The sequence below is a fragment of the Lytechinus variegatus genome, chromosome 4 (assembly GCF_018143015.1).
Source record: "Lytechinus variegatus isolate NC3 chromosome 4, Lvar_3.0, whole genome shotgun sequence".
Lineage (NCBI taxonomy): Eukaryota > Metazoa > Echinodermata > Echinoidea > Temnopleuroida > Toxopneustidae > Lytechinus > Lytechinus variegatus.
Window position 1 is genome coordinate 42,676,748 of NC_054743.1, and position 17,465 is coordinate 42,694,212.

The 17,465-nt window shown below is 37.3% G+C and overlaps 1 protein-coding gene and 1 long non-coding RNA gene across 2 annotated transcripts in view; one reads left to right on the plus strand and one right to left on the minus strand.

Annotated features, from left to right (window-relative positions):
* Positions 1 to 1,661: 1,661 nt before the first annotated feature.
* LOC121414101 (neuronal acetylcholine receptor subunit alpha-3-like) overlaps positions 1,662 to 17,465 on the minus strand; it is a 55,457-nt gene continuing 39,653 nt past the window's right edge. The window contains exons 10-14 of the mRNA XM_041607165.1: positions 17,148 to 17,328; positions 5,644 to 5,812; positions 4,583 to 4,771; positions 3,588 to 3,786; positions 1,662 to 2,215 (exon numbers count right to left, since the gene is read on the minus strand). Of these exons, the coding sequence (XP_041463099.1) occupies positions 1,933 to 2,215; positions 3,588 to 3,786; positions 4,583 to 4,771; positions 5,644 to 5,812; positions 17,148 to 17,328 (1,021 nt within the window). The 3' untranslated portion in view covers positions 1,662 to 1,932. The remainder of the gene's footprint in view (positions 2,216 to 3,587; positions 3,787 to 4,582; positions 4,772 to 5,643; positions 5,813 to 17,147; positions 17,329 to 17,465) is intronic.
* Positions 9,904 to 15,086, plus strand: LOC121414102. Its single transcript, XR_005969805.1, has 4 exons — positions 9,904 to 10,176; positions 11,356 to 11,435; positions 11,871 to 12,044; positions 12,576 to 15,086. It is a non-coding gene; the product is annotated as an uncharacterized LOC121414102 (long non-coding RNA).

Below are 17,465 nucleotides of genomic sequence, written 5' to 3' on the forward strand. Positions count from 1 at the left end.
AAAAGAACAAGTTAGGATGTGACATCATCAGCCCACCTAATTAATATTCATGTCGACTGTTTTCACAAACTATTGCCAAACTTTAAAATTCAATAACTTTGTTATTTTTTATCCGATTTTGATGAAATTTTCGGCATTTTGCTCAGTGAATTCTACTCTGTTTATTTAAGCTATAAATACTTTCAGCCCGGACCATCCTTTTAAGTAAATCATAAATGTCGAATGTTTTTCTTATCTTCGGTGTAACAGCGAGCACCAATTGAACATGAACATCTGAGGATGGGAAAATCATCACTCCTGGGGGTTATAGTGTGTATGGATAATAACTAGTAATACTAAATCAGGGTATTATTGCCGATAATGAACAAGAAAGTAGGTACACAAAACATTACTGTATTCATAAATAATTTATTCAAATAACAAAGATGACTTTAAAATAGGTACACGATTAAGCATTATTTATAAATATATTATTCAAATAACAAAGATGACTATAAAGTAGGTACACAAAACATTATTTATAAATATATTATTCAAATAACAAAGATGACTATAAAGTAGGTACACAAAACATTATTTATAAATATATTATTCAAATAACAAAGAGGACTATAAAGTAGGTACACAAAACATTACTGTATTCATAAATAATTTATTCAAACAACAAAGATGACTACAAAGTAAGTACACAAAGCATTATGTATAAATATATTATTCAAATAACAAAGATGACTTTAAAATAGGAACACGATTAAGCATTACTTATAAATATATTATTCAAAAGATGAATATAAAGTAGGTACACAAAACATTATTTATAAATATATTATTCAAATAACAAAGAGGACTATGATATATCAGAGAGAGGAGCGCACAGTAAGTATGTACACGAAACTTTATTCACAATAAATATATTATTCAAACAACAAAGACAACTATAACTACCATTTAGGAAGAAATATCAGAGAGAGAGAGAGAGAGCACAGTCAAAACGCTTTATCCTACATTAACCTTACAGTGGTTGCTTAAGTTCAAGCAACCCTGCTAAATCTATTGATGGTTAAAATAAAAAAGTAACATTTGTTGGAAACACTTGTTTGAGTTTTTAAACCTACTGTAGGGTTTATGTACTAAACAGCGTTGTATGAAAAATAGTGTTTATACTGTGCAGGTCGAAAAAGAAGGGGAAGAAGAGAGGGGGTGGTGTCCAAGGGGGAAAGTGTTCAAAAGATAGAAAGATACATGTATACAAGAAAAATCTAATATATAAGATCCTTATTACGTTTATTAGTTGCAAGTAGGAAGTAAGAAAGATTCCTATTTCATGTCTTTTGATAAAACAATCAACACCCATTAGAGAAGTTACGTTAAAAGAACGGGAACGTTCCTAAAATATGATTCGATTGACTAATTGAGTAAAGTTGATTCTGTTTCTATTTATTTTAATTTCCGTAGGAACTCGACAGGACAGCTTTTGCTGGTAAACATCAAGCTAGTATATCACCAATTATCTGGGAAACATTTTCGTCTATAGTGGCTGACGGTATAGACGCCAGATATGACTCTCTGGTCTTTTAATCAAAGTGGAGACAATGTCAGAGTGGGGATTCGAACTCACAACCTTGCGATTATGAGTCCAATCCACATGGTCCTTGGTCCACTCCAACTCCCATGCCTGCGGCAATTACGCTTGAAAATTCTTATCTCTGTCTTATGCATTTACATGGCTTTATCAAGACAAAGTAAAATTGCTTCTGTGATGAAAACGTGGCAATGCAATTCCAACGCGTCAACCTTGCATGCCGGATAATTTGCACTTTATAGCCTTTGCATAATTGTCTATTTTATGTTTCGTATTTTGTGATCTCCTGAACATTCCCGTCCAGTAACGTAAAGCCCTTATCAGACTTCCATGACAGTCAATTAACATGGCTAAATTAGAAAGCTAACAAGCACATACAACCAAGCAACTAAAGTGACAAGAAGTAGGAGAATAAACAATAAATTGTCGCAAACGATGGCCACCTCCTGCCACGTCTTGCTAATAACTTCAGGATCACTGCGCATGTTCAGATTGTCCGATCTTTGTGGTTTACTAATAGTCTTGACGATATCGTCTGCTTTCGTGTCGTGCGTCCCGTTTTCGTGGTTCTGTGCCGCGATGTTGGTGTTGTTTTGTAGAGTTTGGTTGGTCACTGAATTGAGTATCCTGAGTCTGAGTGAGAAATTGACGGGCGTGAAAATTACTGTGACAAAAACTTGATTAATAACGTCTTATACTCTTTGTGGCTTTGGTCGTCTTCGGAGAGGAACTATTAAAATCAAGAATCTAAACCCATTTAACAGTGATGAGTGTTATGATATGTAGGTCGGCTTGTGGCTTTGGTCGTCTTCGGAGAGGAACTATTAAAATCAAGAATCTAAACCCATTTAACAGTGATGAGTGTTATGATATGTAGGTCGGCTACTTGTGTCTACATATTCTTTTCAAAATTACTAAAACAATGGAAAAGATATGAATGGCGAAGGAAAGTATCGAAGTGACTGTGACTTTCATGTCACTGTCTGCATGGTCTGCATGGTCTGGAATAGAACTAAGATCACTGCTAAAACCTACGTCTCCATGTCCCACTGTCCCTCACTTCTGATTTCTAGATTCCAGTATTAATAGATATATTGAACGAGATGTTTTCAGTGGTAAGGTGTCGTGCGATCGTAAAACAAAGTAATTCGAGAATCTTCCTGTAACATTGAATCTCATGTCCGGACATGGCGTCTAAGGTGCTAGAGTACTACATTTCGGACATGGCGTCTAAGGGGCTAGAGTGCCTCATCTTAATAAACGGAGGGTTGCTGTTTTGATCAATGATCGATTAATAACAAAGACATAAAAATGAGACATTCTAACCATGGAGCTATAATAGCTCTATGTTCTAACTTCTTTTCGACGTATTAGAAAGGAGTGGGTAATAATAACGGTTATACTTCGTAATTCCGAAGGTTCGTAATTCCGAAACACGTAAATTGCCTATACCTCGATGTTTGTTAATCCGAAAACGTAAAAGGGTTCGTTAATCCGAACATTTGTGGCGATATTCCGAAGGCTCGTTATTCCGAAGGTTCGATAATCCGTAAACAAAATAAGGTTCGATGTTCCGAAGATTCTTTAATCCGAAAACGAAATAAGGTTCGTTGTTCCGAAGGTTCGTTTGTTCGAAAACAAAATAGGGTTCGTTAATCATTTCGTTTTCGGACAAAAGAACCTTCGGAATTACGAATCTCATTTCGTTTTCGGATTAACGAACCTTCGGAATTATAAACCTCATTTCGTTTTCGGACTAACGAACCTTTGGTATTACGAACCTCATTTCGTTTTGGGACTAACGAACCTTCGGAATAACGAAGCTTCGGAATTACGAATGTATGCGAATAATAACATATCTTGCTATGCAAGGCTCGCTGGGAGAACAGTTCAGAAGTGCAATACCTGCTTTTCTGGTTAAAATACGGATTACCATTATTATTGTTTGTTTGTTTGTTTGTTTATTAGTTAGTTTTCCTTCTTTGAAGTGGAGGAGGGCACTCACTCTTTGACCTTATCCTCAGCACGCAGCATGGCAGTACACTCTGCGTTGGAGTAGAGGCGCATGATGAGCGGGCTCAGCATCGCTCGTCTTATCCAGTCCGGTATCTGTCGTCTTCCACCAGTGTGGTACAGCCGCAGGACAATGATGGAGCATATCACCTCGGTACAACTTAACCCAATCATCACGATGAAGAAGATCACTGTTTTGTCACAATCAGATGGTGCAATATAAAATGGGAGGGTGCTTTATGGTATATGTTCAACAGGTTCAACAAATTAGGATCGGGTAACTAGTTATTTTGAATGCCATTTTGTTTCCATTATCGCTCAATCGCCGGTATCTTTTCAAATTAGCTCATTAGCATGTACAACTCCCGAGGAATCACAAATCCATGCCACCACTGTTCAAATAAAGAAACTGCCTTGACGATTTCATCAAGTAGATATGGCGGCTTAAACATACTAAACCGTGGAAGCTGCATCAGCGGCCATCGCCAGATCAATATCTTCATGAATTCATTTCCCATCATAATCTCCATAACATGGCAATTAACCACGAATTAATGTGCGTTTGATCGACAATTACTTTGTTTCATTACTATTCCGTTTTTCAATTTTGAATTTTTCCTTTATTTTGAATTGTTTGTACATGTCATGCCTAGTAAACTTGTATCTTAATATGGAAAACGTAAAGTGTAAATGTAAAGCTGATACGTTACCCAAGTATGCCATACATAGTCAAAGACGGGAGTTGGTCAATGCGTTTGCATAATATATTATGTAATAATTCCCCAAAAATAATATATCAACGTTTTTTGGCGTAGATTGCTGTACAAGGTAATTCACTGCTTTTCTTTTGAGATTAAACATAACCTTGGAACATTTATCCTCAGTCAAGTTAATTGCACAATATTAATTTCAATGGGGTTTATACAGAATCACAGTACCATTCACTTTTTTTTAGTTTTAGTTTGTCCTACTTTATTGAATATTTACCGATGATAGACGTAGTCTCTCCACTTGGCGGAAGCCTGTCGGCCACGAGCTGCTGGAAGAGGATCAAAGCCAGAAGGTTACTGACGGCCAAAGTCACCTTCTCACCCGAAGCTGGATGAAGCCAACAGACGAGCACCATCAATACCGTCAGGAGAATACACGGAACAACGACAGTACGGGTGTAGAAACCTGCAATGCGATTATTTGATTGGCACAAACATGGATGACTGGCTGATTGCATGGATATTTGCATGAAAGCATATTCAGGATGGACATAATCTGATTGACAGGGTGAACGCATGATCGCAGTAGGTCCATGATCGCATTCATGTCTGAATTAATGAGTTCTTGAAAATTCGCGAAGGAACTAAAGAATTACTGCTTTTGCGATCTCTTGAATACACGGATATAAGGTCACGAGTCGGTGAATGCATGGGGGGTGGGTGAGAATTCTTTGATTCATGCGTATATGCATGAAAGAATGAACGAATGCGCACATTTTTATTTTATCCTAATTGAATGCAAAACACATGTGCATGAAATAATTGCCTTAAACTTAGTGTGGATGCGTTTGAATGCATGAATGCATTCTTACGTGATTGGATGCACAAATTGATGAACCGACAAGTCCATTCAGCAAAGGAATCTGAATGCATGCAGTGCCAAATATGGATGAATGAGCAAAGAAGCACAGACGATATTCAAATACATTCATACCGTGTGAACTATAATTACGGATTAAGAGTGCATGTGCGCTTGAATGAATTACATTTACGGATGGTTGACATAGTGTTTAAATTCAAATATAAACGTATGAATGCCAAAAAATGACGATCATATGAGAATCATATCTGAATGATCTAATAGATTACATGAACTTAACGCATTCGGACATAAACAAAATGTGTTTCTCAGTGTAATCCCAAGATGAATTGCTGGTGTGTATTAATTATAATGAAGATGAACGCAAGGGTGTATAACTGAATACCAATATGATTTTCTAAATATACAGTAAGGGGGTATTCGGAGTGAAATTATTTCAGATATAGGTACCTACTTACTTGATTGTCGGTGGATTTCAAGGACAAATTGGACTGCAGTCCATGATAAGTCGTAGCAGCAAGAATGAATGAACAGGTTACTTGCTGTTATCTCCTCGAGAACCCAGACTCCATTTTTACGAAAATAAGTCGCGTTGGCTTCAGCTTCGGTTGACATTCGGAAATTTACCTTATATTAAGGAATACAATAAATAAATGAAAGTTTGTTTAGTGACATTTCATAATTTGGCACAATGAGTCCAAAGTTTTGAGGAGCCATACATGGCGTCTTAATCAAAAGTTCTGTAAGTTCGCGAGTAAGTGAAAATCTTGACCCTGTTAAAAGAAAATGCTATTCATAATACATTTTGTTATATGATATTACACCATCTTTCCTTCATTTTTTTTTTCGTTTTCTCATTTTTTCTATGTGGTGGAACTCCAGTTGCAGAGGTCATGGCTCACAACTAACGTCCCCGTCTATACGCGGGTATACATATCAATATCCAGGTAATTTTCTTTTTTCACAACTTTCTCTCCCCTTTTTTTAAGTAATTTGGAGAGAAAGTTCACCGTTAACCCTTTTAACACTTTGAAACGTTTGACGCTTCAAGCCTTAGAATTGTAACGCCGTGCTTCAATTTTAAACCAAGCAGGAAAAGAAAATTTGCAATTTGAGTTTTTTCCCGTGAATAAAATCGTTGTGCCATGATAATGAGTGATTACAGCAGAAAGGTTTCCGGTTGAATCTCGGTTTCATGACATTGCTCCGGCGACAATTGCTCCGATGGAAAAAATCTCCATGTTATGCCAAACACAAAACTAAATAAACCCTAATCCTTTAATGTCTTTACACTATAATTCTGAACCAAAAAAATCTACTACCATCCTATTAAACAAAATGTTATGCCCTCTAAGATGAGGACCCCATACATTTAAATGGCGAGCAACCTACCAAAAATCAAAGTCAACTTTTGTTCGTCCGAGGAATTGATGAGTTTGCCAGGGGTGGGTATGGCCCACGCCGGAAACATTCTTATCGATCCTCACATACCGAAGGCAGAGCTGTTAGTTTCCACCTTTGATTATGAGCCTGCAACAGCAGCTCTTAAGTTGGACCGTAGAGAAGTGCGCTCCGAAAGAGACGAGCGTTCCACTTATTCTAGTACAAAAGCCTCGGTCACAACGCATCCATGCACATACACTTTTCACAGGGCGAGGCCAGTCGGCGTTCCTACTCAGCAGTCTTTGGCCTCTCCACAAGATATATGGGGAAATCAACTTAGATTTTCAGGAGGAACGAAGGCTTGTTCGTACCACAGCCCCCCCCCCCCCCCCCGTTAAACCACCACTAGCTTCCCCACTGGGACCCCAGTTTCAATTTGGTCCCCGTACCCAATTAGATTTTCATGGTCAGGCTCCCGAGCTCAGGGTGGCCGACCAGCACTGTTCAATCAACATGATCAACTACCCAGACACCTCCACATTGTCCATGTCAAGAGGCCAGTCGAGGTACTCCTCTTGCCGTGCCTCTGTCACACCTGACAGACCAAAATATACCTCCAGCCGAGCTCTGGGAATATCGGACAGACCAAGGTATACCTTTGGTCGGGCTTCAGGTACACAAGACAGGCTGAGGTATAACTCTAATAAAACGCCGTATCCGTCATAAGAAGACAGAGGACCATCGTCGGTCCAATTCCACCAACCGATCGGCAGCAAAACTTCAAAGGTTGATTCAACTGTGGGGAAGAAGGCCATTTTAGTAGGGTCTGCCCTATTGGGAGATCACCTGCACACAAAAGACAAGCAAGGGCTTTAACCTCTGAGAAGGAGGGAAATGGACAGGGATCGGAGGAGATGGTGAGTCCTCGATCCATTTAGAGATCCCTGCCTCCACCTTCCCCATTCCATTTAAAGACAGCCAAGCTGAGAAAGAGCCTGGAAACCTCCAAGGTGACAGAATTCCCTTAGAGGAATTCGCAATAGCCACCAGACATTTCTGGTGAGGCTAAAGATCAAGAGGTTGAAATAGTCATTTGTAGAATTGTTTTTTTTTTCAACATAGAGTGTTGAGTTGATAGTTGGCAAATTTTTTTGGACACTGCGGCAGCTTTCATCATTATATCAGATAGGCTATTCAATCGCCTCCAGCCTCGGCCACCCATCCTTAGGTGTGTAGTTCTAGGGGGTTGGCCGAGACATGACGATGGACTGTTTTGTGGTAGGGCCTATCAACATCAGGCTTGGTACCCAAATACTCAGCGAGAAGATTCATGTAGCTCGGATAGCAGATGAGATGTTGCTTAGAGTTGATTCATAACGAAAACGCAATGCAAATATTGGCATCCCAAATGCTATTTTAACCATGAATGGTGAAGACCTACCAATCATACAACGAGAATATTCATAAAACAAGGTGATATGATTGGGAAGGTGTCTAAGTCTTGATTGTCGGACCTGACGTAGAACCTTCAGAATCTGTCCCAGTAAGGAGCGCTGCCACTGTGGATATCGGATCTACTTCTTCACCTTCTGGAGCCGCTCTATTGAGGGGCTGGCCCAGGGGAACAGGGGTAGAGAAGGCTTCTACTTAAAAAAAAGAAATAGATTTGTACACCTTGTCGATTGAGTAGACGATGTTGTGCAATTAAGTCAAAGACAAAGGGTCCCAAATATGTCTGTTGAAGAATATCTTTTCCATAGAAATATCCTTTTACAAAGCCAATTCGTTTGAGATCTGAGTATCTCAGTTGACCCAGCTGAGGTGGCAGAGGACAATTTAGTCAAGATAAAACGGAATCTGACTAAGTCCTCGAGCTCCTCCGCAAGTTTTTTTTTTTTGGACAAACAGGGAACTCTTCTACCTCTACAAAGGATTTATGAGAGTGATGTCATGGTGATTCCTGAATCACTAATCATTCGGCTTAGTCATGATCCTCCTTCAGCAGGGCATGATGGGATCGGTAGCACTCAGCACTACTGATACAGCATGTTGGAACACACGTGCATAGCCAGGTGTGCAACTTGTACAACAAGAAAGCGACCTCTGGGAGGCATCCTACGAAAAAGTTTTCGTGCGAGCGCTCCCGGCCACGGAACGTGTCCACCTTCAATTCATTATCAATCCTGGTTAGGGCAGATTAATACAAGGGAGCTCTATTGCCTCAAATAAAGGGGTAATGCTACTCCATCGAACCTAAATATTCTATATGCTTTATGTAACACAAAATGATATAATAGATGCTTATAATTTTACTTTTTAATTCTACTACATAATTTTGTCAATAATTTATCACATTATAAAGTTGGTGTGCATCCTTAATTTTATATATTTATTGCATAAATGTAATGTACTAATGAAATGAAAAAGCATCAATGAAAAAGTAAATAGTTACTGATATTCTGTATGTATAGATGAATATGAAGAGCTTGATTCTAAAGGAGCTAAATCCACTTTTGACCGAAATTGATTTTTGATACAAATACATGTATCTTAGACTTGGCAATCAAGTGCAACACATCGCATTTCAAAAAAGGAAAGTTTGGTAAAAAGATGAATGCAAATTAGAGTTTTGTTTCAAAAGGAGCTAAATCCAAAACAGTTTTGTTCTTAGAGGAGCTAATTCCATTATGTGGTTATTTCTTAAAATATTTCCTATTTTGAATGAAGACAAGACTATGCATTCAATATTTTTGGATTTAGCTCCTTTTTGAATTAGATATCGAAACTGTCCTTAGAAAAGATTACTCAATATCTTTTTTTTTCTTTTTGTAATTTTCATTGGATAAACATCAGAAAAGAGGTGAAACGTACTCTGCTTGCCATATCTAAAGCAGATATCAACCAATAGCGCCATCTCGAGTCCTCAACTACTCATATCTGGCCAGTTTCCTGACCTATAATGCCAGTGTAGTCTAGTAATATAGACCCACTTAAATGATAACATGCTAATTAACTACTGAATACATTTATACTGCAATAATCATGTTGCCAAGTAGCAAGTAGTAACAATTACTTTTCCTCTCAAAACATTGTAGTTTCTCTATACAACAGATACAGTTATAAGTCAATTTATTCTCTGCAGTATTACATATCTGAAAACGTGTATTTTTAGACTATGTATTTATAACACTTCCATTTATTTCAAAGTAGGATAAAAGAGCAATGTAGATTAAATGCCTTGCTCACGGGCATAGGGACCGCGGCCGGGATCGAACCCCGGACTTTTTGGCCCGAATTCACAAAGGTGGTTTCTGCAGAAACCATGGTTTTAACCGTGGGTTTTGCTGATTTTGGTATTCACAAAGGTGGTTTCAAATGAAACCATGGTTTCAACCGTGGGTTTTCGGCATGATTTTGAGTCAACTGTTTTAGGTGGTTTCAAACCGTGGGTTTTAGGAAAACCATGGTTTTTAGGCACATTGACCAATCACAGATCAGTATTTCGGTACATTGCTGAGCAAGTGCATAGACGACGATAAATCAGCTTTGCACGAAATGAAGAGGAGCGAAGCACTTAATATCGGTATTTGCCGAGCTGTGAGAACATCGTAAGTAATTTACCATTTTATAGTGACAATGAATATTTTTTTCTACGTCTGCATGTATTTGTTTGTAAAGAAATATTATAATTAATGCTGTAAATGCATGCAAAGTTAAGAGCGGAACGGTTTTCTTGGGATGGAAAAAGCATTATCGCACGCAAGTTATTTTCCAGTCCCACGCGTGAAGTTTTGTGTCCTGTCAAGAGATAACGAAGAGCTGTCCCACCGGCACCGACTCGCTCAGAAGGCATTATGATATCTTGCTGCATAGCGATAAAATGACAAAGCCGCCCAAGTAGTCAGACTTTCAACCACAATTGTGCAAAATTAAAAAAAAATATTCTTAATTTTTACCTTAGCTTAGCTTGATATTAATTTTTAGTATCTAGGCTAGTCTGATTAAAGAAATGCAGACATGTTTGTAACTACTAACTAAACAGCATAAAAAATATTGGGTCAATTTTTAGTGAATGGGAAAACACTTCATAACTGTGTCTACCTTAGATCCTGTCACCAAGTAGTCTAGTGATCACAAAAAATATTTTTCGAAATTCACATATTCAGATCCAACTTGAGAGATGTAGAAGATCTAGCCTCGCGCCCCTCTGCTCGAGGACTCTAAATCTGATATTTTTTATAATTTTTTTTCATCATGAAGCCGTAGCCCAAGTTAGACACGCTAGTCTAGCCCCTGGCCTTGGGTAGGCCCTACATGTAGGCCAGGGCTGTGTCAGTGTGTGTCGAAGTTGGTAAACAATGTTAATAATGGAATCCCCTTCAATATCCACATCACTGCCAATTTGTTAAATACACTGAATTTAATTTGTATACCTTTTTTACACCTTATATAATAAAAGGAATAGATATTCTATAGGGCCTAAATAATCAGATTGATCTGGTGGCCATTGCAAAATCTTCCCATCCCTTGCTGCGCACTGCGTAATACAATAGGCTTGACTGGCTTTGTTTACATGATGTAGCTACAATACGATGAGCTACATTATGAAGCACCGTAGAACAATTAATTGAATGGATTATTTCAACAAATCACCCCAAATGATAATAAGAATTTACATTTTGGTTAGAAATCTGGTAGGTTTGAAGAGATGTTGAATTATGTTTCATGTCCATTAGATTTAAAAGTAATTTAATGTAGATCTACCTGTACTTTGTTTATTTCCGCAGTAAATTTTTGAATGGATGAAAACATCTTACAACATGCACAGACTGTCCTGAGAGACTATTAAATGAGGATTGTTAGAGAGGTATGTTCATTTTTCTTGTTGTTTCTATGTGGACTATTGTCTATTTTCTAAATTTTTTCTTTGTAACCATCTAAAAAAAAAATTTTCTTAAAATTTGTTGTCATAATAAAGAACCACTTATTTTGATCAATTTCAATCTTGGTTGATGTACACATCTGACAGTGACTGAATTGATCTAAATTCCGTGTCACATGGTCATAGAGTATAATACCTAAATGTCAAATATGTGTAGATCCAGTTGATCAATTTAAATTTAACTTTATGAGAATGGCAATCTGATTAGGTTGCGGGCAAAAAAGTCAACTGACTTTATATGCAGATTTAAAAGGTAGGCCTATTAATTTCAACAGTGCACAGTAAAGGTAGTTAAGAATACATAGGGTTTTTTTTTCAATGTTTAAATATTTTCTTTTGCTTCTCACTCTAACTCAATAGGAATATGCCAACAAGAACTGCAATTAGGAGTCGTTGACAGGAAACTTTTTAAAAGAGACCACACACTACCTCATCAACATGCTTGAAGATGATCTGAGCCTGAAGAGGGACAAAGGGCCTAGTGATAGACTACCTTTCTCTCTGCAAGTATCAACAATTCTGCTTTTGTATGCTGTAAGTATTTTTTTTAATAAGAAAGTTATATGACAATAACATCTCAAGACAAGCCTAGTGTATGCAAATATTAGTGATATTCTTGTAAGAAGGAAGACTCAATGTAAAAAGTGATAATAAATTTTGGCAACTGCCTGTTTTTAATTTAAAATGAACTGAGCATATGATAATACAATCAGAAATGTAAATTAGAACTATATGTTTTGTCATCCATTGTGGACAGATTTTTCCGAATCCCTAATTTACATTAAAGAAAAAAATATGAGAGGTTGCATCATTATCTTGGTTATTTGAAAAAAGTATTGCATCAGCTATGCTCAATGTATGTTTGTCACACAAATGTTTATGGGATATGAATAGGTTTAGCCTTTAGACCAGTTAAGTAATTTTTAATTTTTTTAGTCTTTTTTTCAAATCTTACAAAGTAAAGACAATAGAATAGTTACATTTTGTTTTCTCTTTGTCATCTTAAAAATAAAAATAAAAACGCAGAGTAAGATGCAACTTCTGGCAATATATCTTCATTTACAGGATAATTTCAGGGAATACATGGTGATGAGGCATCAATGTTGCAATCATCTGTTTGTGAGTGATCAAAGATGTTTCACAAGCCATAGCAAAAAGAAAGAGGTTTTGTGAGAACTTCAACAACAAGAGATGAGATTGAGGCTACCCAACAACAACTGTATGAGTGATTGATGGGACCCATGTCTATACAAGAATTCCTGGAGGGAAACAAGCCTTGTACTTTCCTGAAGGGCAAGTCCACCCCAACAAAAAGTTTCTTTGATATAATACAGAAAAGTCCAATGAGCATAACACTAAACATTTCATCAAAATTTGATGTAAAATGAGAAAGTGTTGACATTTTGAAGTTTCGCTTTTTTTCACAAAACAGACATCCTGGTCAGTATGCAAATGAGTGACAAAGTGACGTTCTCCACTCAGTGTTTCTTTTGTAATATACTAGTATCATGATTTTTTTCCCCTCATAATGTGTATAAAGTACAGGTGAGATATGGTTTGATTTCTCCCTGAAACTTTTGTAAAAAGCCATTGTGGCAACCTATACTCAATTCGATGAAGTTTTCTCATAATTCTGTAAAAAATCAAGCATTATAATATATATTTCTACAGAAGAAAGAGTGAGTGTGTGACATAGACTTGTTTGCATATCACCTGTTTTATCACTTGATTAATTAATTTCTTATTTTACATCCTATTTTGACGTTTTCCGTGTCATGCATGTTTTACTTATCTCTATTCCATTCACATTAACTTTTTTTTTGTACAGTGGACTTGCTCTAGAACAGGTATTTTTGTAATGTACAAGTAAGAATTTCATTATTTACTTGTGTCTTCTTTTTTAACACTTCTTTTTACAGGGGTGGGGGGGGTTGAATCAACCTCCCTTGAGATCTCTGCCAATGATCACATTAACGCCTTGAAAATTGGTATGATAATAGTGGGGGATGTCTTGTGCAATGCTGTTTGGTTAATTTTTCCGAAATCGTCAGATCTTTAACATTAATTAATTATGCTAATTTCTGCATAAATCATACTTTTATACCATTGCTAACAATCAAAATGAAAAAAAATCCTAGATTGAAAATGAATTTCTTATGTATTTTATTGTTTTATGAATTTCTTATGTATATCTTTGTGTTTTGCCAAAATTATGGCAGGACATTTTTTTGAAGCATAATTATGCTGAAATCAAGTAATTTCACCTGTGAAAGTAAAAATAATCATGTCCATATGAAGAAGATGAGAAAATTCAACATTGGCTTTGTACACAAAATCACGTTTTGGAGCAATTTTGGGTCTGACATGCACTTATGTAAAGTTGAGTAATTTTCCAACAGCATGCCCATGCATCGTAAATTTGATCTCAAAAGATGTGCATGACTTCAAAGTAAAAAGTTGGCGAGTAGAATGGTCGTAAAATTTCGCACAGCGGAATAGTTGTGGAATATGTTGAGGGAGGGGGTTAATTCATCCTACCCCCACCATAGTTCTATGCCCCCCCCTGGGGGTTTTACATGTAGGGTTAAAAGAGCACATTATTACTAACAATTTCACATGAATACAAGTATTTGAAATTAACTTTTATCAGATTTAGTTTCTTTCAGACTACATGTATCTTCAATTATTTTTTCATTAAAAAAACGCTATTTAATCAGGACGCATCTAATGCAAATTCCTCATTTACTTTTTCATGTGAAATATTCTCACATAATTTAAATTGTCTATTTCAAATGCTTAAGATTAAAACTTTGATAGCTCACAGAAAGTTTATTGCATGCCCCAAAATACGCGTATGTGTCCATGGGGGTCATCGATTCTAATTGATCTTTCTTTGTTTTTTGCATCAGTTGTGTTTACACTTTGTACAGATAACCATTGGGGATTAAATACCATATGCATGTCCAAGAGGATAATAAGGTCAAAAGATCATATAGCATACACTTTAGTTTGATTGTGATATCAGGCGAGACTGGTGGTTCACCTTGTTTTTTGTTGAAATGTATTCTTTTCAAGTGTCCCCAAGGCAACAGCCTAGCTAGGGCAACCAGGTAGCCTTATGAGTAGAGCTCAACTCTGGCAAACAGGAAAACACTAGGTTGGCCTGGCACATGCACATTTAGGGAGCATGAATGAAACAAATTAAAAGGGCAATTAATGCATTTTCTTGGAAAAAAATACAATTTCAATTGACCCCAAAGGATAACCTGATGGCCTAGTTTGGGAAACCAGGTAGCCTCACAAGTAGAGCTTGAGTCAGGCAACCAGAAAAATACCAGCTAATAATTAACAATAATAATTATTCATTTGGGCCATTATTGTATTGTAATACAAGAATGATGTGGCAATATATCAAAACTTAGACCTTATTATTTCACAAATGTTTGTAATTTTGCAATTTTTTTAAATGCCGATTATTAGATTTTCAGTGTGTTTATTTTTATGTAATTTCCTGGTGTGATTTTCCAAGGTGCAGGATGGTTTCATGCAAATTAAAGATATACAGAAATGATAAAAGAAGAGTAGTCTTTTGCCCTTTTTTCTGATTTGGACGAAATAATCATGAAGATGATCAAGATGACTTTGGTGGTGATGAGGATGATGATGGTGACAAGTGTGGTGGTGGTTATACATGTAATGGTGGTGACGATGTTGGTGGTGATGATAATGAGGTTGATGACAATAAAGATGATGGCAATGGTGATGTTAGTGTTGATGATAGTAATGATCATCCCCCTTTAATCTTCATCACTCCTCTTATTTATATGTATCTCTCTCATCTACATCTCTCCTCTAATCATCTCCATCCCTCGTCTCACCATCTACATCACTCTATCCTTTCATCTCTCATCTTCATCCTCAGTTCCCCTCCATCCCTCATCTCCATCACCTTCATTCCTCCCATTATCTCCATCACCCTCATCAACTCTATTCCTCTCATTTCCATCCCTCTCAACATCTCCATTTTTCTCATATCTCCATTCATCTCAGGAAAATGCATATACACAAGATAGAATTCAACAGTAAAAATACTTGTTTTGAAATATAATATCCCTCTGTGAAGTGGGTTTTATTATTTGCCATATGAAGTTGAATAATTACATAGTAAACACTGTATACTTAACCAAATTTGCATTTTTGAAAGAGAAACTGAAAGTTTCATGCACATTTATAGTGGATATAAAAGTTTTCTGTAAAATTAAATGTTCAAAAATTCCGGGGGGGGGGGCAACTGCTGCGTAGAGCCATGCTTTTGAACATTTTGGGGGCCGGGATTATATCGTCCCAAGCTGGCCCCCATGTATATTTTCCCTTAATACATTTTGGGGGGAGGGGGAAAAAACGCCCGACCCCCCCCCCCCCCTGCAGCGCCTGTGCATGTGTACTATACATGCAATTTTAGCCTGAATGATGAATCGAACATCTATAAGTCAAGAAATTGAAGCCTATTACCACTTAAAACCAAGCTACACACCATGGAAAATAAATACATTTATTTCAAAAAAGTAGAAGGGCAGATCCTACGATGTAAAGCTTCATCTAATTTTGTCTGAAGGAGAGCAGCAATAGACATTCTTCTTTGATCGATGAATTAACAGGCTTAGTCCTACAACATTGTTGGAGTAAAAAACTCAGCCAAGCTCGGCTCCTTGACTGTACATGCACACTTCCGTTGGGGATATCTTCGGGTCTGAAGCGCCCCGGCAGCTACGGGGGCCGAGCTACTAATATTGCGATGAAAAGCACCGAATCTTTAATCCGTTTTTCGCTACTCACGATCAGAGAGAAAGTTGACAAACCTCAACAAATCAGGCATCTACACTAAGTTTTACTCTTTCTATGAAGAAATTGAGTTAAGGAAATACAAGAGAGTCTATCTTCTGCGACAAAAGTGAAGAAAATAAATTATGATCACAAAATTAAGTCAGTTGTTGAGCGGGGTCCCGGGCCGAGTCGATCGCCAATACAGTAGCTAATATATCTGTACCTGGGAATCGCAAGATACTAGTAGCTAGAAGCGCATAAAATTACACCTTTTTCATTTTTTTATATTTCAACGAAAAAAAGTTGTAGTAATTGAAGAATCAGACCGTATTGCCACTTATGCCAGTGTGCTAGCTGTAGAATGTAAGTTTTCAATGAAACTGAGCATGCTCAGTACGCGCTAAAAAGGGGAAATCCCTGGTTTTTAGGTAAAACCCACGGTTTAAACCATGGTTTCATTTGAGTCCACTGTTGAAACCATGGTTTCATTTGAGACCACTGTTGAAACCGTGGGTTTTAGAAACCATCGTTTGTGAATCGCAAATGTTAGAAACCATGGTTTTTCAAAAACCATGGTTTCTAAAACCCACGGTTTCTAAAAACCATGGTTTCAAACGAAACCACCTTTGTGAATTCGGGCCAATATGTATATCCAGGCGCCTTAGACCACTCGGCCACGGCACCTCCTCTGATCCGTGCAACCGATGTTAGCGCACTCTATCATAAATACATCGAATTTTACTTAAAAAAACCCCATTATAAACAGAATAAGGGATCTGCCCCCCCCCCCCAAAAAAAAAGTCTAACTCTTACCTTTTCTGCAGTCTCTGACCAAGGGCCAAATGTCAAGTTACAATACTGGACATCGTATGGGAAGTACGTGATATCGATAGGAGAGTCTGTAGCAACGATGGCCGGAAAGTACCAATCCATGCTCCCGTTACTCCATGCTGTGATGTACGTATCTGGGCGACTGATGAATTCTTTGACGACACTGAATGCAACAAGGGTAACAATAAGTATGGAAAAGGGGTATGGCGCAGAATCGCATTTTGGAGGCATGTAATTTCTACAAAACTAGAGTCTTCAACACTTATACTGTGTAAAATGCAGGTTTTGGTAGAACGTTCT